Genomic DNA, 21,226 nt, shown 5'->3' on the forward strand with positions numbered 1-21,226 from the left:
ATACTTTCCACCACTGATGCATGTAAAGCACTTTAACACAGAACATATACTATATGAAGGTTTAAGGTTATATACTAAAGGCGCACCAATGCAGGCTTATTCTTTTTATGCACGCGCTTTCAACTTGATCAATTCCAATCAAAACGTGGCTTCCTTTCAACCGTTACAGCAGATGATTTAAACATTTATTTGGCAAACTCTACCCTGGAGAGTTCTTGATTCTGAGCCATGTTGACTAAAGATTACCAAATGTGGACGAAAGGGGAAAAAATGAATACAGATGTCTCCGTTTTTACAGCCTGTTTACATCTTGTGAACTCCTGCCCAAAGAAAAGAGTTTCCTTTTATGTGTCGAATGAGATGGTGTGACAATATCGCCTTGTGCAACTCCTTTAGCTCTTAATAACCACCGGCTCCGGTCTATGAAGTTGAATTGAAGTCAGACTGAGTTAATATCTACGATCCACGATAACTCAGCAACTGAGCCCACGGCCGAGACGGGAGAGAGGCTTTGAGTGTTAGACCTTTTGACCTCCTCGCTACTGAAATCCCAGCTCTGTGGAGGAAATTAACCCCCCCCCGAACCACTTCATCATCATCAAGCCACTACAAAGCAAAGCTATGAGCGAATTCATGTTGGGCAAGAGGCTGCAAGTTAGGCAAAGAGTTGGACGCTCCAAATTAGATTGTTGCTCAATTCAAGAACACTGAACTTCTAAACGGCTTCCAGCTGATGCAAAGAAATAGTTCAGTACGCACCCGAAACACCACAACATGCCGGATTAAACTAACAATACACTGTATATTGTAACAAGTGGACTTAGTTTCCTTTGGGCAGAGCCATGTCAGCAGTTTCTCCACTTTTCCAGTCTTTATTCTAAGCTAAGCTAAGGCTGCTGGCATTAGCTTATTCATCCTAGTAAGTAAAGAGGAAGTTAGAAAAGCGTTCCTTTTCCTCATTAACTGTGCACATTTTGAGAATTAAAAGTAATAGTTTGACACTTTGGAGAAATATGCTTCATTGCTTTATTCCCAAAAGTTAGTCAAGAAAATCGATACGTGTGTTCTGCATGGAGTTGGTGCCAGGAGGTGATTAGCTTAGCATCCCTGCTCCCTCCTGTTGCCAAAAAATATCCCATCACCGTGAAACCACACCTTAACGTTTTATTTTCCCGTGGATTAAACTCCCAAGATATATTGTGTTCGTGAGGTTAAGAAGTGCTATCGGTGGATTTTTCCATTAATCTTGTTGGTTAATTGTTAATGATCAGTTAAGGAGGGTCGGGAAATTAAAAAAAAATCTAAATTAGCATCCCATTCAAACTCTCTGCAAGAAAGCTGAATATTAAAGTGTTTTAAGCACCTTTCCCTGTGCAACATGCCACTCATTACACCCACTGTGCTCGTTTTGCTAATAATAAAGTAATAGTTTGAGAGTTACATGAGAAGATCAATGTCACTTTCACATTTGTGTGTTATGAGCTGGAGCTAGTTAGCTTAGCTTAGTGTGCAGACTAGAAACGGTGAAACCGCTAGCCTACGTACACTCCCTACCACCACTGAAGATCACTAATTAACAGACTTAGTCTTGTTTCTTCAATTCAAACAAATATGATTTACCAGTACGACATTTCCAAATGTTCAGCGGCCACAAATGGTGGGTTCCTATTGGTTAAAGTGCCAAAAAGCTGTTGAGGTGAGGTATTCAAATACGGCTGGAGCTTTTCCCAAATAGAGCACTGCTGCAGAAAGTAAAATATCCCCACCACTCCATTCCCTATCTCTATCTTAAGCCTGAGTAACATACCGGTTAGTCCTCACTGTATCACTGAGCCACCCTTCGTGTCAGTGGTCGGTTTCGGCTGAACTGGCTGCCCAGCCAACATGCCATCACAAGATACCACAACTGAAAATGCAGCGGCTCCCAAACGCCAACATCAACTCAACGTCAGTCCTCCAGACTCGCAGCTTTTCATCCGGCCGTCACCATGGAATCAAACACAGCCTTTTCCAACCGCACTAACAAGCTGAAGCTCACACCCTCAGGCCTAACCCAATGTCTTTAAGATGATTGAAGCAGCCAGAGGTAGCCTCAGCCATGTTTCCAAGCACCCAGCAACCCCAAAAGCCTTATCCTATTAAACCACATACACCATCTCGTGTGTTGCGCCACGAGCAGACATGCAAAACTGGGGCAATTTTCCGTTTGAGAGGGAGGGATTATTGTGAAAGAAGTGGTGGGAAGGATGACAGTCAGGAGGGAGCGGGAGATGTGGCGGTTTGGGCCCATCTGTTTCTTGCTAAGTCAATGAAGGGAGGAAGAAAAGCTGAGCAGATACTCTAAGCATTAGTGGTTAACCAACTACTAATGAGGGGAAAAAGAAAAACATTGAACTCAGATGAAACCATTTAGCATACAGTGGTGTACAATGTCCTTACCGGGTTTCAGGGAAAGATGGCCAACACTCATGTAAGCCTCATGTGCAATAACCAAAGGGATAAAAAGAGCCTGTTTCTAATCTAGCTGCGCTTGTGTGTTTTAAAACCATCCTCAGAGTATAGGAATCTGTTTAATGCATGTATCCCATACATGTACGTCCACACCTTTGATACAGCAAATGTCCGGGGCGCTCGGCTCTGGTGTAGTCTTGGCATGTAAAGCCTGATCCTCCTGCCAGGGTTTGAGGCTGGAGGCTTTTCATTCCTCTGATCGCCTCTCTTCCCTCGTCTACCCCCGCTGCCTTCCCCTCTCCAAGCTCTCTGGAATAAATCCTGGGAAATGAGAGGGCCTCCTGCCCCCTCGCCGCTACTCATTCCCAGGTGTGCAAACCCCAGGTCAACCCAGGATCAGACAGCTACACTGCCAAAAATGTTAGCGGGAGGAATAATAAATGACGGCGGATAAAGAGTGCAGGGGGATGCGAGGAGAGGAGCAAGACGAAAGGTGAGGAGTGGAGATAGAAAAAGAAGAAGCGAGACGAAATAAAGGAAAGAGATGGAAGAGACAGCGCTTGCTTTTGGGAATGTGAACCATGCTGAAACCATTCGACTCAAATCAGCACCATGTGTCCTCCAGAGCCTTATTATCCCATAAATGAACTTTATTGAGGCAAGAAAGTGCTTTGGAGCTCTGCAAAAACATTAAAGGGGCCTCGCCTGTCTCGGCCTGGAGCCAAGAGTAGTCCGATTCCTCGGGGGACTGATGAAAAAAAAAAAAAAGAGGGGGCCCCGGCCTCGTGTTCGCTGCCCCCAGTGTAGCCTCACGAGAAGGCCGGCCAGCACCGCCTGAGTCATGGCCTATTAGTGACAGAGAAACAGTTAGCAATTACTCCGGTGAGACAAATGTGGCACAGACCTCTTGACTGACCTGACCTGTGGAATTAACCAGGAAGGAAGGAAGGAAGGATGACAGACAACAGGTAAAACAGCAGGAAGGGAGTAGGCAGAAGGAGGCAAAGAAGAGAGGATACGACAGTAAGGCCGAAAAGGTCGTTTGATTACTTGCATATTTTGGAGAACATTTGCACCACTGAATATCAACTTTCAGTTTATAATGTGCTCGCATGGTGCATTTTCCGAAATAAAGTTGTTTCATAAATTACCACAAACACAGACATGCAGAAACTCTGAGTCAGAAAGTACTCCAGTATCAGAGTACCGTTCGGTTTGTACTTAAAAGGGGAACTCCACTTACACGCCTGTTTCCAGGTGATGAGGAGTTCTCCGGCATATGTCGAACAAAAAAGTAGTATGAAGCCTTTTGTGGGTCCAGAGGGAGCTATAAAGTACAATATGTTTCAAGAGATGACACGTGTGGCAGTGTCGGTTGAGGCCAAAGACTACGAGGATGAAAATGAAAGAAATCTGGAGGTGTGGAGTTCACTACGCAGACCTCATGTCAGCTTGTGGCTGGCAGCTGGAGGTTACATTCGCTGAACTAGCATCACACACACACCAGTCTCAGACAGAAATGTTGGCGGTCGAGTTGCATTGTGGGTAATGTAGGCCCAGAGAAAGAAGAATATGTGGAATAAAAAAAGAAAAATGATATATCTGGTTGTGATGTGCAAATTTTGATCCTCATGTCTATCATTGGTCAGGGGGGGTGCAGTGGAGGTGGAGTACCGGAGAATTCGGAGGCAACAGAGGGGCCCCAACAGTGAATCTTCAGCGTGTGGCCCCCAAGCAGGTCAATCCGGCCGTGTAGGAGAGAGAGAGGGTGAAGACAACCACACAGGAGAAGAGTTTAAGAACACTATGACACGTGTCAGGTGCTCAAAACCATAACTTCTCACAACTCCTGCGAGACACAAGAGGGCCTCTCAGATTCTGTACGGAAAACAACGCGGAGCAACTCCTCCAGGGAACGAGGTGGCAGACCGCTGTGTGCGATAACAAACGTTCGTGACAGCTCAAAGGACTGGAAGAAAAGACGTGGGCGTGTATCCGATGTGTGTATATAACCAACCAACCTGCTTCCTCCTCCAGTCTACCACTCATGAGGCATGCGGTGGACGGCCGGGGCTTATTCCAACATAAATAAAGCCTCTGATCCTTCGCGGGATGACGAATATTTACAGAGATGAATTCTTTGTGGCCGGGAAAGGGGTTACGATGGTGAACCAAATGGCCGCAAGTGGATGTATGGGACTGATTAGGGCCCTGGAAATGAGATTAAAGAGAGATCTACCAACTGATTGAATTGTATTTGCCATAATTGCTGAGAACAGCTTATTCAGTGCAGACCGCAAAAAAGAAAATCATAAAGCCAAGGAAGGAGGAGAGGAGGGCTGCCACTTGAAACCAGCAAGCTTTTCTCAAAGAAATCAAACCCAGGACAAGCCTTGTATCAATTAGAGGATGTGTGCATGTTTGTGTGAACAGAGGATGGGATAAGGGATGGATTAGCTTTTTTGTGCGTGTATGTGGGGGGGGGGGGGGGGGATTAGTAAACTTGCTTATTTTTTATTTTTAGGCCATTTCAACTGTACTTTAAATGGAAAAATGCCCCCATGCGCAGTGACTGTGCATGCTGTGAATTTATCTGAAATGAGATCATTTAAATAGCCTTGATCTCGGTTCTCAGCATCGCGGCGAAAAAGAGCTTTAATGAAAAATAAACCTTGTGAAGAGAAAAAAGAAAAAGACCAACAGACAAATAAATAAGAGGCACGGGCTCGAAGATAAAAGTCAGCGCCGTGTGCCAAAGAGCTCCTCGCTCTCATTCCTGGGTTGATTGTACTTAAAGTGAAACCACATGAACTGAGCCGTTTCCACGAGGGAAGTAAGAGTGTGTGGAGCTAAAAGCACACATTTACAGACCGCCCTAAAGCCGCTGAACATTTGGTATTTCTCTGGAACATTGAACATTCATGACTCAATAAGCAACCATCAATATCAAAGTGTATTCAAACAAACTCAGCCAATTTGCTTCATCAGGCTTTACGGGTGTTTGATCTGATTTGATTCAGTTGTCTGGCAACATACCAAAACAGACCACACAACTGTAAAACATTTTGATGAAAATATCGATAAATCCTGATTGGTGCACATAAGTTTGTGTTAGCAGATTTTGGTGATTCACTGACTTTTCATGTAGCGCCATCGTCAGGACAAATGGACAGTTTGACCAGATGATGGCACCAAAGTCACTAAAATACATCGCGTGGGGACCATGAATGTACCAAATTGACAATCCATTGAGTGAAATGTTGATGTTTAACAGCGCAAGGAAAAACTTTAAACCTGATGATGGCGCTAGAGGAAGTTAGGCAGTTGCCAAATTCTGTAAGATTCATCCTCTGGGGACCATGAAGGTCTGTACGACCTGTCGTAACCATCCATCCATCCACCAATAGTTGTTGAGGCATTCAAGTCTGGAAATACAAAAACACTGAACAAGAATGTGGTTTTCTATGTTAGGCACTTTTATTGATTTTGTATTACTGAGTCACAAACACAAAGATTATTGTCAAAGACTGGTACACAGTAGACCGGTAGTTGTTCAGAGATTCAATTAACAGTCTATGTTAACAGTAGATGGAAGACAGGAAGTAATGATTCTTAACATCTGCATGACAAAATGCAAGAAGTATTTACTAAACTATCTGTTGGTGTGAGTTTTTGGCCAAAATATAAAAACAGAGAGAATTTTAACTTGGCAACGATGGAAGGTAAAGACAGAAGTGCGTCACAGAAATAACCGTCAAGAGGTTTTGTTTATCCACATAAATAAGAGGGATCTGCTCTATTCGGATCACACTACAGTAAATGTTACCCTGAACGTGTTGTGCCGCTCTACTTCCAGACCCGCTGAATATCAGAATTATCACACTGTAGTACAGTCATTAAAGTAGTACAAAGCTATGAAAAATATATCAGTGTAAAGGCATGGGAGACTCGCTCAACAATCACAGCACCACTACACCATCAAGAGTCACAAAGAGCGGCCTCAGGGGTACGCAGCCTTTGCTCTCGGAGAGTTCACTGCTGCAGAAGTCAGGGGTTTGTATTCAGTCAAGCTTCAACTGGGACATTTGCCGTCTTTAAAACGAGGTGCGGTATAAATGTAGTGATGCAAAGCAACAGATATTAGGAGATAAAGCTCTGTCAATTTAGTGTTACATTCACATTTCATATTCTCTCAGTTGTCTGTGAGATTTAACACATTTGCAGATAGTCCAGCTTCCTAAAGCAACAGCTGCCTACCCCTGGGCCACACTGATTATTACATCTTCTATCAACTTGGCCTGCCAAGTCTCTCCACTAGAGGACACTCTGGTTTCAACAAAAAGGACGCCGTGCCACTGCAACCTGTAGGACACAGCGAGAGATCTCCACTCCCTCCATGACTCAAATCCAGCACAAACCATGTCCAGATTAAAACAGGCTGTCTGAGTGACATGGCTCCCAAATCTATAGTACCATCTACCATATTGCAAAAAAAATGGCGAGTACAGATTTGTACGATTTGTTTTACACTCTTCGGGTTTTGGGATTATACTGAAAACACGAGAGCTAGTTTGGACCTCCAGGAGACGAGAACTGAGCCACAAAGTGAGTAAAGAGAAAGTAGCTGGCGTGAACAAAGTCAAAGGATAGGTTCGCATTCTTAAAACAATTCTGCCAACATGTGCATTATCAATCCTGCTGTCCATGTGAGGAGTTTCCTTGTAAAACTATTCTAATGTAAGAGATGTGGGACAAAATCCACAGTCCTCTTTCTGTGAGACAGTTAGTCAAATCATGTGGGTAACGGTTCAACTTTGAAATGTAAGAGCCAACATCTCTTACATTTGAATCGTGTTATGAAGAGATATTTTCACTGCCAGTCGGTTTACAGCGACCAACAGTTTCTTATGTACATTACGTATGTATGAGCAGGAGAGTACCGGTTTAAAGGACCGGTTCACACGTTTTTTCAGGGATGTTTTAGTATCCAGTATGAATAGGTTTACAGAAGATGAGACCTATTTCAGTGTTCAGACTTGTAACATCGTGAAACTATCCTTTAAAGGGCACGATGAGTAGAATTAGTCGCTGGCTGTTTGTAAACACAAGTGATAATCAAGAGGGATTCATTTTGTGTCAGTCTATATTGTTTCATAGGAAGATCCTACTCATCCTGCCTTTAAGGTTCACTTGAAAAACATGTGAACGTATCCGTCAAATTCTAGCGAACAATGCTGTCCAACGGGAAAACAAACCGCATGAGAGCAGTCAGGGGGGGGAATGTGAAGAGTGGTCTTTGTGATCGTGTCCATGTTACATTTCAGCCGAGCGTGTGAAGAGTGCTCTATGAAAGGGTCCTACACGTCACATAACTCCCCATATCACCGTCATATCAGCGGCAATAACGATTTGCATTGTCATGGATAACAGATCCCACAGAAATGTACGGAAAGTGAAAAATGTTCCTGCACGTACGTCAAAAATCGAATGAGTCAAAATGGTTTCACAGTCAGGATGTCACGATTGAAATTTTTAGATCAAAACGTGGTCGAAAATAATTTTTTACGATTCTCAGTATTATTTTTCCCTCCGCCTACTTGCGCTCTTCCAAAAAAGAAGAAGAAGAAAAACACTTGAAAGATGACGCAGCGTAACGTACTGGTAGCCTGCAAATGCACTTTTTGCAACACTGTGGCAACTGACGGAGTCGGAGTCGAGATGACAAGAAGAAACAAGAGAATTGTAAAATGACACTCCTATTTCACAGGTCACTTTGATACAATCACCTTTTTAATGAAAGTTTTCATTCGCTGGGATCTACGCAGGTCGAGATCATTTGTATCTTGATCTACGGTTATTCACTTTTACCCACGACATTGATTTTTGGGAACCAAAGTGCAGCCATACCACCAAAAAAGGAAGCCTGTTTCGGAAATTTTGCCAAATGACAAACAAGCAAACACACGCACAAACATACACACACACACACACACACACACACACACACCGGGCACCCACAGGGGCCACAGCAGGTGAACTCAGTAGATGTGAAAATGGTGAATTTGAGTCAGCAGGCAGCGTTTCGTTTCGTCGGAGGAAGCTTCAACACACAAACTCCTGCCTCATGCGGATGATCTGCAGTAAGGCGGCCTGCACGTCCTCGTCCATGTGGCCCTGCGAGAGAGAAACACAGTCAGAAATGAGCTGCAGTTAATCCATTTGTGCCGTATTTCTCGACTAAAAGCTCTGTCGTCAATTACTTGCTAGCATAACGGGTAATCCTGCGCACCAGCTCCTGACAGCTGCGCTGCACTTACGCCTTCATATGTTCAGATAATTTGGGGCTGAGTCATACATTCTTTTTTTTTTTCTTGTTTTGATGAATGATTTTTGCAACCGGCTCCCACTGGACTTCCAACCATGAGCGTTACCATTACATGTTCCCAAACCATCTGCACCGGCTGCCTCAAATAATCAGCAGACTTTCACACATTTTACCGACGTGCAAACACACGAGGTGGCATCTCTTCGCTTGAATGGCGACAAAGTGCTTAAAGTTGACCGATCTTGATTTGTTGAAAGCGAAACCATGAATCAATAAAACAGACTTCACAACATCTTTCCCTGGTTTTCTACCTATAACTCAATGATTGCAGCGGTCGTTTCCTGTTTTAACGTGCGCTGCCTGTGTGTCGTACGAGCCTTCTGTGATTTGTTTCGCCTCTCAAAAAATTGTCGACTGCACGCCAACTAGAGCCGTGCTGCAGCTGTTGTGACGGCTCCCGATTCCTGTCATTTACTTCCTTTTGCTCTCCGGATGGCAGACGTCGAGCGAATAACATCTGTGAAGGGAGGTTTTTAGAAGTGTAGTTCATCAAAAGCGGAAAAGTCTTGCTGGGGATGGCCAAGGATCGACAAAGTGGTCTGCCCTTTTTAAGCAATTCAGGGTTTTAACGAAGACGATTCATCTCTTCTCCGTAACAAGTTACATTGTGACTGTTCTCAACGTGCTCATCATATCAGTGTAACTGTCTGAACAGAACCGGAGACCATTCATGGGAATGAAAAGCAGAGGAGCCTCACCCTCGTCAGAGAGAAACGTACCTGTGCTGCGCTGAGAAGATGAGTCCGATAAATGGAAACCACCTCTCTGTGCTGCCTCTCAGCATCCTTATGGAGCAGAAGAGAGAAGCATTAAGCATTGCACAACTTCATGTTACGATAACAACTGCACACATTTCTTTGCGACAGTTGGTTGTATTTTTAGATTTTAATAAAGAAATGGAGATGTTGAATGTGTATTTTCATCTCTGTTCATCAAGTAAAGGAGGTATACACGCTGTAATCACCATCACATGCTGAACAATCTACAGCTTACCTCACTTCAACCAATTCAAATCTTTCATTTCATTACTATTTCACTTCCAGTTGTTCTTGTTTTACTTTGTCTTGAATCTTAACTGCATGATGTATTTTTAGGTTTCTTATTTGTCTTTGTTGGTGCCGATGTTTTTACTCTCCTGTACTGTAAATTCGGTCTCTGCGTCGATGTATTTCTGAGTTAAAATAAAGGTTGAATGAATGAATTCTAAATCAGTCACTTGACGTAGTTTCCATATGTTTTATGCTAAACCAAAACACATGGATTGTGAAGCCTAAACTTTAAATTGAATTTATTATCTGAAGGAAAGTTTTTTAGATATCACTGTGTAAATAGCATTTAAAATAAAATGACGGTGTTCTCCCAGACAGTCTTTAACCAAAAGACAGTTGCTGTGCAGTGAATGGAATATAAAGCAGAATATGCACATGTCAGCGTAATGTCCTGTGTGTCCACTCACAGCCAGCTGTTGCTGTAGGGTCTTGATCTGGGCGTGGAGTATTTCGATGTGCTGCGTCTGTCTCTTATTGGGCGCGTTGCTTGTGTATGCCAGCTGGGACAGACCGTTTAGTGCCTGCTTCAATCGCTCAACATCTGTCAGCAACTCTGTGATCTGACACACACACACACACACACACACACACCATTACTTTATCACCCAGGCAACGAAACTGGAAGAAGAGTTTCATCCCGAGTATCTTTTTCACCCTTTGTGTCTAAAGAGACACAACATATTGTCACTAGAGGATTCTCACATTTAGCATCGACCGTAGTTTTAGCTAAAGTCAAACACGCATACTGCCTGCACCAAAAGTAGTTTGATTCATAAAACAATGACAACAACAAGTTTTCCTTTTCGGTTACCTTTTTGTCTTTGGCTTCAGTCTGCTGAGCTGATTTCTGAATCCCCCTTTGAAGATCGCAGATGGTGGTGAGCGACTCATCGTATCTCTCCTTCAGCTCCCTGATTTCTCTCTCGGCGGCACGTCCCTTCTCCTGGACAGCCTCCATCTCTGTCCGGGCTCTGCACTCACCCTCCCTCGCTTGCGCTGCCTCCCGACGGGCCTCTTTGCCCTCTTCTGCTAAGCTCAGAAGCTTGTTGCTCAGGTTGGCAGCCTCCTCCTCCAGCTGCTGCTTCTCCTTCTTCAGCTGGCTCATTTGGTCTTCTTTATCGTTAATTTCCTCGAGAGCGTGCGTGGCCTGAAGGAGCTCAGATTGCAGGGCAGACACGTCTTCGGCCCTCTGGGCGCCGTTCTCCTCCTCTTCGCGGAGAGCCAAACGAAGCTTAGCGACCTCAGCCTCCAGGGCATCCTTGGCCTTGGCTGTTTGTTGCAGCAGAGAAGCCCGATCCCCGCAGCGCTCCTGAACTTCTTTCTGCAAGGCGCAAACCCTGTGGGCCTCCTCCTGCTGAGCCTCTCTTGCTTTCTTGCAGTCGGCCTGGGATTGCTGCATGGCGTCATGGAGCGCTTTAAGCTCCGTGTCGTATGTTGCAATCCGAGTCAACTCCGATTTCAGACGCTCGTGGAGATTCTGGATCTGAGCGTTGCCGAGGGCGTTCTGCTCTTGAAGATCCTCTTTCTGGAGCGTTACCTCCTCGTGCTGCTGCTCTAACTTGACCAACTTCTGAGTTAATCCCTCAAACTTATCCTTGAACTCCTCCTCCACATTCTTGTGCTTTTCCCCGGTAACCACAGCAGAGTCTAGCCTCCGTTGAACAGATTCAATCTCGACTTTCAGTTTCCCGTTCTCCTGTTTGATGCTCTCTCTTGCAGACGTTTCTCTGTTGTACTTCTCTTCCATCTCCGACAGCTTCACGGTCAACTCCTTCACCTGAGCGCTGTGGGAGTGATCTTTCTCCTCGGCTGCTGTCAGTGGAATAAACTTGGACTTAATAGCCTCCTGTATGGTATCAAGTTCTTTCGTCTGTGCTTCCAGTTCTTGGGTAAGCTTTACCGTTTCCTCCTGAGCCAACACATAACTTCCTGACACCTCCTTTGCTTTATTCTCTGCCTCGACCACAGCAGCATTCAACTTGTCTGTGACAGCTTTGTGCTCTTTTACGCTCACATAGTCCTTTTTCATCTCCAACTGGACTTTTTCCAACTTTTCGTTTAACTTTTCATTTCTTTCTTTCACATTCTTCAATTCTTCCCCACTTTCTTGACCCTCGGTCTCCAACTTCAACCTCTCAGCTTCAACACTCTCTAAGGTGAAACTTAACTCCATCTTCACTTGCTCGTGCTGCTGTCTGGGAACATACTCTCCCTCCAAGCTCTGCTTCAGAGTCTGGCTCTGCGTGGTCAGCTGCACACGCTCTTTATCGCCGTCGTCACATCTCTTCTGCAAAAGTTCAAGTTTCGTCATCAGGTCGGCGTTCTGAGATCTCAGAGCGTCCATTTCGCCGAGGCGTCTCTCACTGGCGCTTTGGAGACTGCTGATGTTCTCCTGCAGCGCTGGCTTCTCGGATTGAAGCTGCTGGACTTGCGCCTCTGCTTTTCCGTAACGTTCGCTGGCTTCCACCAGTCTGTCCTCCAGCTCCTCCAACGCCGTTACCATGTTCCTCCGGGCTTCATCGTGCGCCGTCATGGGAACGTAGTCCATCTCAATCCTGCCGTTGAGCTCATCCAGCTGCTCTCGCAGTATATCTCTCTCCTCCTCGCTCTCCTCGACCTCCTGAATTAGAGCCTGGCTTTTGGCAGTCACATCGGTCAGTTTCCTTTTCAAAGAAGCGTTCTGCTCTTCGAGGGCTGCCCGTATCCTCTGCTGCTCCTCGGCAGACTTCGCCCCCGATCCTCCCTGGGATGACGGACTGTCCAGCTTTCGATGGAGCTCTGCCACCTCCTCCAGCACGTGATCGTAGTCTTCTCTCAGCTCAGCGATCTGCCGTTCCTTCTCATCAACCGCGTTGCTCAGCAGGTTTTTCATGTTGTCAAACTTCTCAGCTGGCACCGTGTTGGCATGTTTAGTCTGGGTCTCTTTTAAGTGGCTTTCCATTTCTAGAAGGGTTTCTGCTAGTTCATCTCTGTCCGCACTCGCAGCGCTCAGCTCTTGGTTCAGCTTTTCTGCCTCTAGCGCCAGCTGGTTCTCGCTGCTCTTGTACTCCTCCAAAGCCTTCTCGCTCAGTTTGAGGCGGTTACGAACGCGACACACTTCGGCCGAAGCGCCTTCATACTTGGCCTTAACATCTTGGAGCTGAGAGCGCAGCTCTTCTGTCGCCTGGCCCCCTAAGTGTTCCTTAACGGCGACGACATGGGCCTGCAGCTGTTTGACCTTACACTCAGAATCCAGCATCCTCTTCTGGACGTCCCCCAAGGCGTCCTCCAGTTCTTGAACCTGCTGGTCGGCCTGTTTCTGGACGGTTTCTCGGCTAAGAACCAGCTCTTGGCACTCTCGGTTCTTACGGTTCAGGGCAGTCTGAAGTCGTGCCGTCTCTTCGTCCGCTGCCTGTTGTCTTCTCTTGACCGCCTCGAGTTCACGTCGGAGGGTGCCCAGTTCGCCAGAGACGTCCCAGCCTGCAGTGGGATGACTCTTCTCTGGAGTTCGAGACAGCGAACGCAACAGGGCAGGATTCTGGAGCATCAGCAGAGAATGAGGAAAAACATTTTTAATTTGCATTGTCATTTGTTTCTATAGAAAGCCAGACACTTTGTTTGAGACTAGGGAAGAGTTGTCGATTGCATTGTAATACATTCGCAAAAAAGGTTCCTCGGCTTTCTTTCCAATCAGGCTCTGAATACTGTATGAACAGTTTAATTTGCATGCAGGTCCTCCTGTTAACACAGATTGCTCAAATGCAAACTACTGACATTGTACTTCAGACATTTGAAAGTCATGTGATTCCAGATGAAAACGTACCCGTTCAGAGTCCAGGCTTTGAGCTTGTTTGACCAAAATGTTTTCTTTACCTGCGAGAAAACCAGCGTACAAACACAACATTCAGACCTCGTCATACTCTGCAAGTAAATATTTAAATAACCGTATCAAATGTTACGGTTCAAGAGACGACTCTTACCTTTGATGACAGACTGTCCACAGTAGTCTCCCTGTGAATAGACGCAAACAAATACTCATTACAAACGGTCTGACTTTTTAGACGTAAAACAAATTCTATTTTCAACACTTTATAGATGACTCATCAAAACCTTTATATAAACTAGGATGTGACATTGAGATTAAAACCTCTTTCACAAGTGAGACGTTGCCAGGAAAGGTTTAAACAGCAGCCGCCAACACATGACAACAACATCAGATCACAGCAGCGACAATAGATACCACAAAACAACATACGTTACATAATACAGTGCATTTACCAGGCAGCATCTTGGTCATGTGCTTGTTAGTTAATTAAGGTAACTGCAACACTGATCTGTTTAAATAACTTACTGCATGTCTTTTGCATTTTCTCAAAGCAGATACACAGTTGCCAGTTCATTCGGTAAACGTATCAAAACAAGAGTCCTTTTTGTCCGTACAGCTTTGACGTTGGGTTTTGGTTGAAGATAGAGAGCTTATATTTAACTGTGTGATCGCTTTGGGAGAAAGGTGCTTATGTTCTTTAGCCTGCCGTCATTCAAGTAAATGGGGTTGAAAAAATATGAGTAGAATAACGCAGTACAGTTCAAAAGCATCACAAACTACATCCACCAAATTAACCATGAAGTTGAATCAACACATCTCGAAAACAGTACCAACAAAAACTGACCATTATATTCGTAACCTTGTTTTTGTTTGTTTGCAGGACTGTTGTGTGTTCTGTGTTCGACTGCAGTAGTTTTAGCTGCGTGTACCTAATAAACTGGCAACTGACAGTGATGTTCTTTGAGGGTAAAGCAACACTCTGATATGAAAATGAATGTAAAAAAAAAATGTAAATCACAAGTATTAAGTTGGATTACAAATAAAGAAAATCATCAATGCACTCATTTCGTTGAGGATTAAAAGCTCAAAGTAAAAATCGGATTAAGAGTAAAGTCACTGACCAAAGTACTCCGGAGCTGAACCTTGACAGTCTCCTGGCCTCGAGCTCCTTCTTCTCTCTCTTTGGAACTGAGTAACATCTTCATCTGATCCAAGAGAAAGAAACAAAGATCAATAAATGACTGATCACTGAATGATGGAAAACACAGTTGAACGATATCATTTATCAAAGAGAATATATACACTTTAATTGATACGAACTGCTCCAAAATACTTTTTTATTTTTATTTTTGAGAAATGTGCAAAAAACATCTGCCACACCGTTTTTTAATGAACAACTTTGGAGCAAAATTGAAAAGAAGTGCTTTTTGATCGTAACGTCTGACTCGCAGATGTCACTGCACATAATCATCAATTCAAAAGCAGCAACTTCTAGAAGAACGAACCTGCTTCATGGAACATACAAGAGCGCACACCTTTACTTGTGTGCATGCACAATGACGTTTGTGGAATTCATCGATTTTTGTTTTTGTTGATCTTTCTTTTCCGACTTTTAGACTAAAACAGTGGAACCAACTTAGGTTTTATTTTTTTTTTTGTCTCAGGAAATTACAAAAGGTTGAATTGCTACAGCACTTCACCTTGAATCCTGAATGTGTGGACCTGGTAGCATGTTATCAAGTTCCATTACGTCACAGCTGGACTGTGCTACCTTCCTTTGCCCTTCACCTCAACATGTACAGTTGACACCGCTCCACCAACATTCCTCAACCGCTCTCATTCGCTCTTATTTTTAGGATTCGGAGGTCTTACAGTAACATAAGACGTCTGCACGCATGACTGCTACTGCTGAATAACAAAACTCTTACAAACAAATGTAACCAAGAAAACAATTGAGAAAAGTGTGAATGAGGCCCAAAATGTCCAATAAATCATTTCAGTTTCATACCTCTTTTTGAGCGTCTTCCACAGTGATCTTTTCCTGCAGATGAATAAAAAAAAAAAAGAATATACATACAGTCAATTAAGGGACTACCGGTAATAACCAACAACAAACCACTTAATTCTTATGATTGAAATTCCTCGTTATTATTCTGGCGGCTAAAATTGAGGACTCTATTATGCTCACTGAATGAATAAGTCATCACTATTTTATATCGCCAATCACCAAACACAAAGCCTGCTTTGTGTTTGGTGATTGCCGATTACACATTCCTTGATATTAGGATGACGACATTAAGCCAAGAGATCTTGACTCAAATCAGCTTTTAATATTATATTTGCTTATATTTGTCACCCAAAGCCCGAGTTTAAGACGCTCAGATGTACCCACACACTGGAAAAACAAGCCAGCAGTAAAGAAAAAGCATGCTTGGAGGGTTACTCTAGCTGCTGAGCTATTCTTTAGCTGAGTCGCTCTTGTTTTGTTGTTGTGTCGTTTACCTGTGTGAGCTGTTGCTGTAGCGAGTTGACTTTATCTAACAAGGCTCTCTGATCCTGGTGGTACTTCTTAAGACTTTCCTGCAGGGTCTCGTTCTGCCTCTCCAAGTCCTGAAAGACACACACATATATACACACACACACACACACACACACACACACACACACACACACACACACACACACACACACACACACACACACACACACACACACACACACACACACACACACACACACACACACACACACACACACACACACACACACACAAAACAATGAAGCTTAAAAACTTAAACGGACCAAAATACAATTACTGAATGCTAAAAACAACTAATTATGTATCACTTTCTTTATGTACAAGGATGTGTTGATGATTGAGTTTAGCTTTGGATGCAGTGAATTCAAGCAAACACTCCCTAAATGCCATGAAGGTTGCTTGTGTGTGTGTGGAATAGGGAGGCTGACGTTAAACAGCACTTACATGTATGGTTTGATCCCTTCTGCTAACCTCAGCTGCCTCTGACCTCTCCACTGAATGCTGAGGATGAAACAGGATCTGTTTTACAACCATGTTTTGAAGATATAACGTTACCAAAGGTTATGAAAGTGTACAGAACAACTCTCAGTTATAATCACTAGATGGCAGTCATGTACATCTGAGCGGCAGTGAGTGAGGCAAAGAAAATGATTAGAAGTGTGGAACCACTGGAAGAAAAAGCGCAATCTAAAGGATTCAAAGAGTCTCAGCATTTGACTGGCTTTTAACAAAGAGACCTGCCGAAAAAACAATGGCCACACCAAATGTCAGTGTAAAGTAGTGTGGAGAATAAAGGCTGCTCCTCACTATAAGTGGGGTTTAATGAATGCTGCAGGATTACCTGTCGCTTCCACTGCTCCATCTTCGCGGCCTCTTTATCTGGAACAACGCGAGAAAACAGAAAGTTCAGATGTACAGGTGTGTTTACAGAACAGTGTTTCTTCAAAACATGTTCAAGGAAAGGAATGCACTCAAGCAAGGCAACAATATATCAGAGAAATACGGAATCAGGCCTCAGATATTGTGGGATATTAAAATACATGTTGACAAAGATTAGAAAATAAAAATCAAACATTTACATTCTGCAATGACATCATTGTAGATTCTACAGCAGATCTAAAACAGTGTAAAATGTCAACATGTGAAATGTCAAATGCGCCACATTTTACTGTCGTTGCCAATAAGAGTAAGAGAATCACTGAATTAATTAATACATGTATAAATATTGTCATGCAGCTAAAACAGAGCCAGCAAAACTGTAGAGACGTGTTGCACCTTGAAAAAACTGGATGTCGATTATCTTTTTTGAAAGAAAAGGTGAGGTGATTCTCAGCTTCAATGCAAACTCTGCTCTTATAAACTGCAACAGAATTATTTCGTGTTTAGTCTCCGGTGCCGTTTTTTCGCCATCTGACCTCTGGTTGCTTTGTCGAGGTAACTTTTGACGATGGCAACGAGCTCCAGGTTCTTGCTGAGGCGAGCGTAGTGAAAGGCATCGTGACCCAAGCTGTCTACCGCCTTCACGTCAGTGCCGCTCTTCAGCAACACCTCCACTGCATCCTTACAGCCGTACTCGCAGCCCAGAATCAGCGCCGTCCTGAGGGCGTCGACAAACACCGTTGACGAGCGAGAACATGCACAAACTATCAGTGGAACAATTGTGTCTGAATATGAGGATGTCAAATCAAAACATGTGGTACAAAAAAACAAATTCACTGTGCATGTAGTTCCACTGCTGCTGAATAATTCAGAGCTGTGGGAGCGGAGTGGATTTGTCCTTCTCTTGTCACCACATCTTGTTCTTTTTCTTACATTTTCAAGAACCGTGTTTTGTTTGTGTTAGAAACGCTGCTCAGAAACCACAATGAATCAGGCAACACGTGTAATGCATTATTGTGACGGTAAAAGTCATATTAAACTGAAAATAGACGCGCAAGACGTTCTGAGGGACTTTCTTTTCAAAGTATCTAAAATATGATATTGTGTCACTCCTGTAATCTATAGAATTAAGGCATGGAATTAGTTTATTCTTATACCCCCAACAAAACTGGTTTGTCTAGTTGGCCACGAAAATGTTCTGTAAAAATACACAGCATCTTATTACTGATGAAATTCTCAACATCTCCCATTAAAAAAATGAATTCTGTCTGTTTTTCAAATTTCTACTTTCACTGATATTCATCACCTGCCTGACACAGATTTTGCTACAAGGTTTGTATGGTCCTTTTTGCAAAGTAAGTACGATAAAGAAATACCTTTTTATTTTATGATGAATTTGAATAGCTGGCACAGAATATACAGACCCAAAAGGAAATCTACAGAAATTCTAATTGTTTTAAGTTAAAAATCCACACCACCTGTCAAAAGCTGCCTTTTGTAAGCAACACAGACTCCCAATTTTTAAAATGTAAACATGCCAACAAGCTAACCAAAGATAAACACCGCGATGGGGTGATGTTTCTTACTTGTGTTGTTTGTCCCGGATGGTGATGTCAGCCCCTCGCTCCAGCAGCAGCTGACAGATGCGTGGATGACACATCTGGGTTGCCAGCACCAGAGGTGTCCTGCCATCCTGGAGAAAATCAAAAACACATAAATACACAAATGTACATCTAAAGAATCAATTCATATCTAACGTCAAAGCAAAGAGTGTAATACAGAATTTAGAAAGCGCTCATTCAAGTGGACTAAATTAATATTTATTAAACACCTTTGTGTGCTGCTCCAACTAACCTTTCATGAAATGAATGACCGTCATTGACAAGGAGCAAGCCAATCAATACACTTTTCTACAATGATAACTGAACTGAAAATATCTGAGAAGGGACCATCACGACACACTGTGTGAAATTAAGTGAAAAGAATTCTCACGAAATCAGTGGTATTCACAGAAGCCCCACTGTCACAGAGAAGTTTCACACTCGAGGAGCAGCCGCCCATGACTGTGGAGAAAAAGAGAAGAAATGGCCGCAATCTTTTCATCACATGTGCAGCAGCGTGGAGCTGGGTTTTGTGTTGAAAAGGAGAAAAGCTATACAAGCGGTTTCATTATTACACTGGAATCTTTTATGCAACGAGGTTCACATTAATGAGCATGTGGACGCTCTGCTCATCGGGGTTTTCATTTATTTTAAACAGAATAGAGCACAGTAAAGCCGTGACTAAGATAATGTAGAATACAGTCGAGTAGAGTAGTTACTGCGGTAAAGTAGAATAAAATAGAGTAGTGACGGGTAGAGAAGATTAAAGTCATTACTACGGTAAAATAGAATAAAGTAGCGTGGTTACTCAGGTTAAACAGAATAAAAAAAACAGTAGAGTAACGTATTTGCTAAGGTAAAGTAGAATAAAGTAGAGTTAAGACTATGGGTAGATTACAATAGAGAGTACACTCAGAACTAGAGTAGAATACAGTCAGTGCAGTCAATACTAGAGTAGAGTCTGCAATTGAGTAGAATAGTCAGTTTTAGAGTAGACTAAGCACCATACTACAGTAGAGTAGGGGCAAGAGTAGTCAGTACTAGAGTAGAGTAGGGGCAAGAGTAGAGTCAGTACTACAGTAGAGTAGGGGCAAGAGTAGTCAGTACTACAGTAGAGTAGGGGCAAGAGTAGAGTCAGTACTAGAGTAGAGTAGGGGCAAGAGTAGAGTCAGTACTAGAGCAGAGTCAGGACTAGAGTAGAGTAGGGGCAAGAGTAGAGTCAGTACTGGAGTAGAGTAGGGGCAAGAGCAGAGTCAGTACGAGAGTAGAGTCAGTACTAGAGTAGAGTCAGTACTAGAGTAGTCAGTACTAGAGTAGAGTCAGTACTAGAGTAGTCAGTACTAGAGTAGTCAGTACGAGAGTAGTCAGTACGAGCAAGAGCAGAGTCAGTACAAGAGTAGAGTCAGTACTAGAGTAGTCAGTACTAGAGTAGAGTCAGTACTAGAGTAGTCAGTACTAGAGTAGTCAGTACGAGAGTAGTCAGTACGAGCAAGAGCAGAGTCAGTACGAGAGTAGAGTCAGTACTAGAGTAGAGTCAGTACTAGAGTAGTCAGTACTAGAGTAGTCAGTACGAGAGTAGTCAGTACGAGAGTAGTCAGTACGAGCAAGAGCAGAGTCAGTACAAGAGTAGAGTCAGTACTAGAGTAGTCAGTACTAGAGTAGAGTCAGTACTAGAGTAGAGTCAGTACTAGAGTAGAGTCAGTACTAGAGTAGTCAGTACTAGAGTAGTCAGTACGAGAGTAGTCAGTACGAGCAAGAGCAGAGTCAGTACAAGAGTAGAGTCAGTACTAGAGTAGAATCAGTACTAGAGTAGAGTAGGGGCAGGAGTAGAGTCAGAACTAGAGTAGAGTCAGTACTAGAGTAGAGTAGGGGCAAGAGTAGTCAGGACTAGAGTAGAGTCAGAACTAGAGTAGAGTAAAAACTAGAGTAGAGTGAGTAGAGTCTTACCAGCATCATGAAGAGCTGTTCTTCCTTGTAGGTCCACATTTCCAACTGGACTGTTGTTCTGCAAAACAACAGAATCAAGTAAATATGATTATTTTACTAGTTGTGAAATATCTCTGGATCACTGCAAAGACATAATTGTGTGAAATAATATCTCGATATACGGTTTCATCACGTTATGATGCCATTAAAAAAACAACGATCAATGAATCAATTTGAATTATTGCTCGGTCCTATTCAACGCAGTAAGAGACCTCAAAAGTATTTTTTGCAATCAGAGTATGAATAACCACGGAGTAAGTATTTATTTCAAATAATAGATTATGTTTTAATAGTTGTAGAACAACATTATTAATTCCCACTGGCTGGGCAGTGGAACCTGAGATCAACAGCAGGCAGGTCATATTAGGCTAAGTGGCGCTGTGCTGATATGCTTGTGACATCTCTACCCAGTCAGTCAGCTGGTTGGAGAGTACCACGGTGGTGATGAGGGCCTGTTATGAAAGCCTTGAGGACTCAATGCTAAGAGGGGCCTGATGTTGCTGGGTAGGCTTGACAGCGAGCTCCACTATA

The 21,226-nt window shown here is 43.4% G+C and overlaps 1 protein-coding gene across 4 annotated transcripts in view; it reads right to left on the reverse strand.

The window, feature by feature from the left end:
• Nucleotides 1-5,906: 5,906 nt before the first annotated feature.
• uacab (uveal autoantigen with coiled-coil domains and ankyrin repeats b) overlaps nt 5,907-21,226 on the reverse strand; it is a 36,445-nt gene continuing 21,125 nt past the window's right edge. For 2 of the 4 annotated variants that reach the window (XM_079289002.1, XM_079289003.1), the window contains exons 5-19: nt 20,657-20,714; nt 19,101-19,171; nt 18,695-18,801; nt 17,645-17,826; nt 17,071-17,108; nt 16,674-16,730; nt 16,193-16,300; nt 15,699-15,731; nt 14,812-14,895; nt 13,845-13,875; nt 13,688-13,737; nt 10,697-13,402; nt 10,293-10,445; nt 9,556-9,621; nt 5,907-8,625 (exon numbers count right to left, since the gene is read on the reverse strand). In XM_079289002.1, the coding sequence (XP_079145128.1) occupies nt 8,554-8,625; nt 9,556-9,621; nt 10,293-10,445; nt 10,697-13,402; nt 13,688-13,737; nt 13,845-13,875; nt 14,812-14,895; nt 15,699-15,731; nt 16,193-16,300; nt 16,674-16,730; nt 17,071-17,108; nt 17,645-17,826; nt 18,695-18,801; nt 19,101-19,171; nt 20,657-20,714 (3,816 nt within the window). In that variant the 3' untranslated portion in view covers nt 5,907-8,553. The remainder of the gene's footprint in view (nt 8,626-9,555; nt 9,622-10,292; nt 10,446-10,696; nt 13,403-13,687; nt 13,738-13,844; nt 13,876-14,811; nt 14,896-15,698; nt 15,732-16,192; nt 16,301-16,673; nt 16,731-17,070; nt 17,109-17,644; nt 17,827-18,694; nt 18,802-19,100; nt 19,172-20,656; nt 20,715-21,226) is intronic. The other 2 variants (XM_079289004.1, XM_079289005.1) reach the window with 2 other exon arrangements.

The sequence above is a fragment of the Melanostigma gelatinosum genome (genome assembly GCF_949748355.1).
Source record: "Melanostigma gelatinosum genome assembly, chromosome: 2".
NCBI classification, from domain to species: Eukaryota; Metazoa; Chordata; class Actinopteri; order Perciformes; family Zoarcidae; genus Melanostigma; species Melanostigma gelatinosum.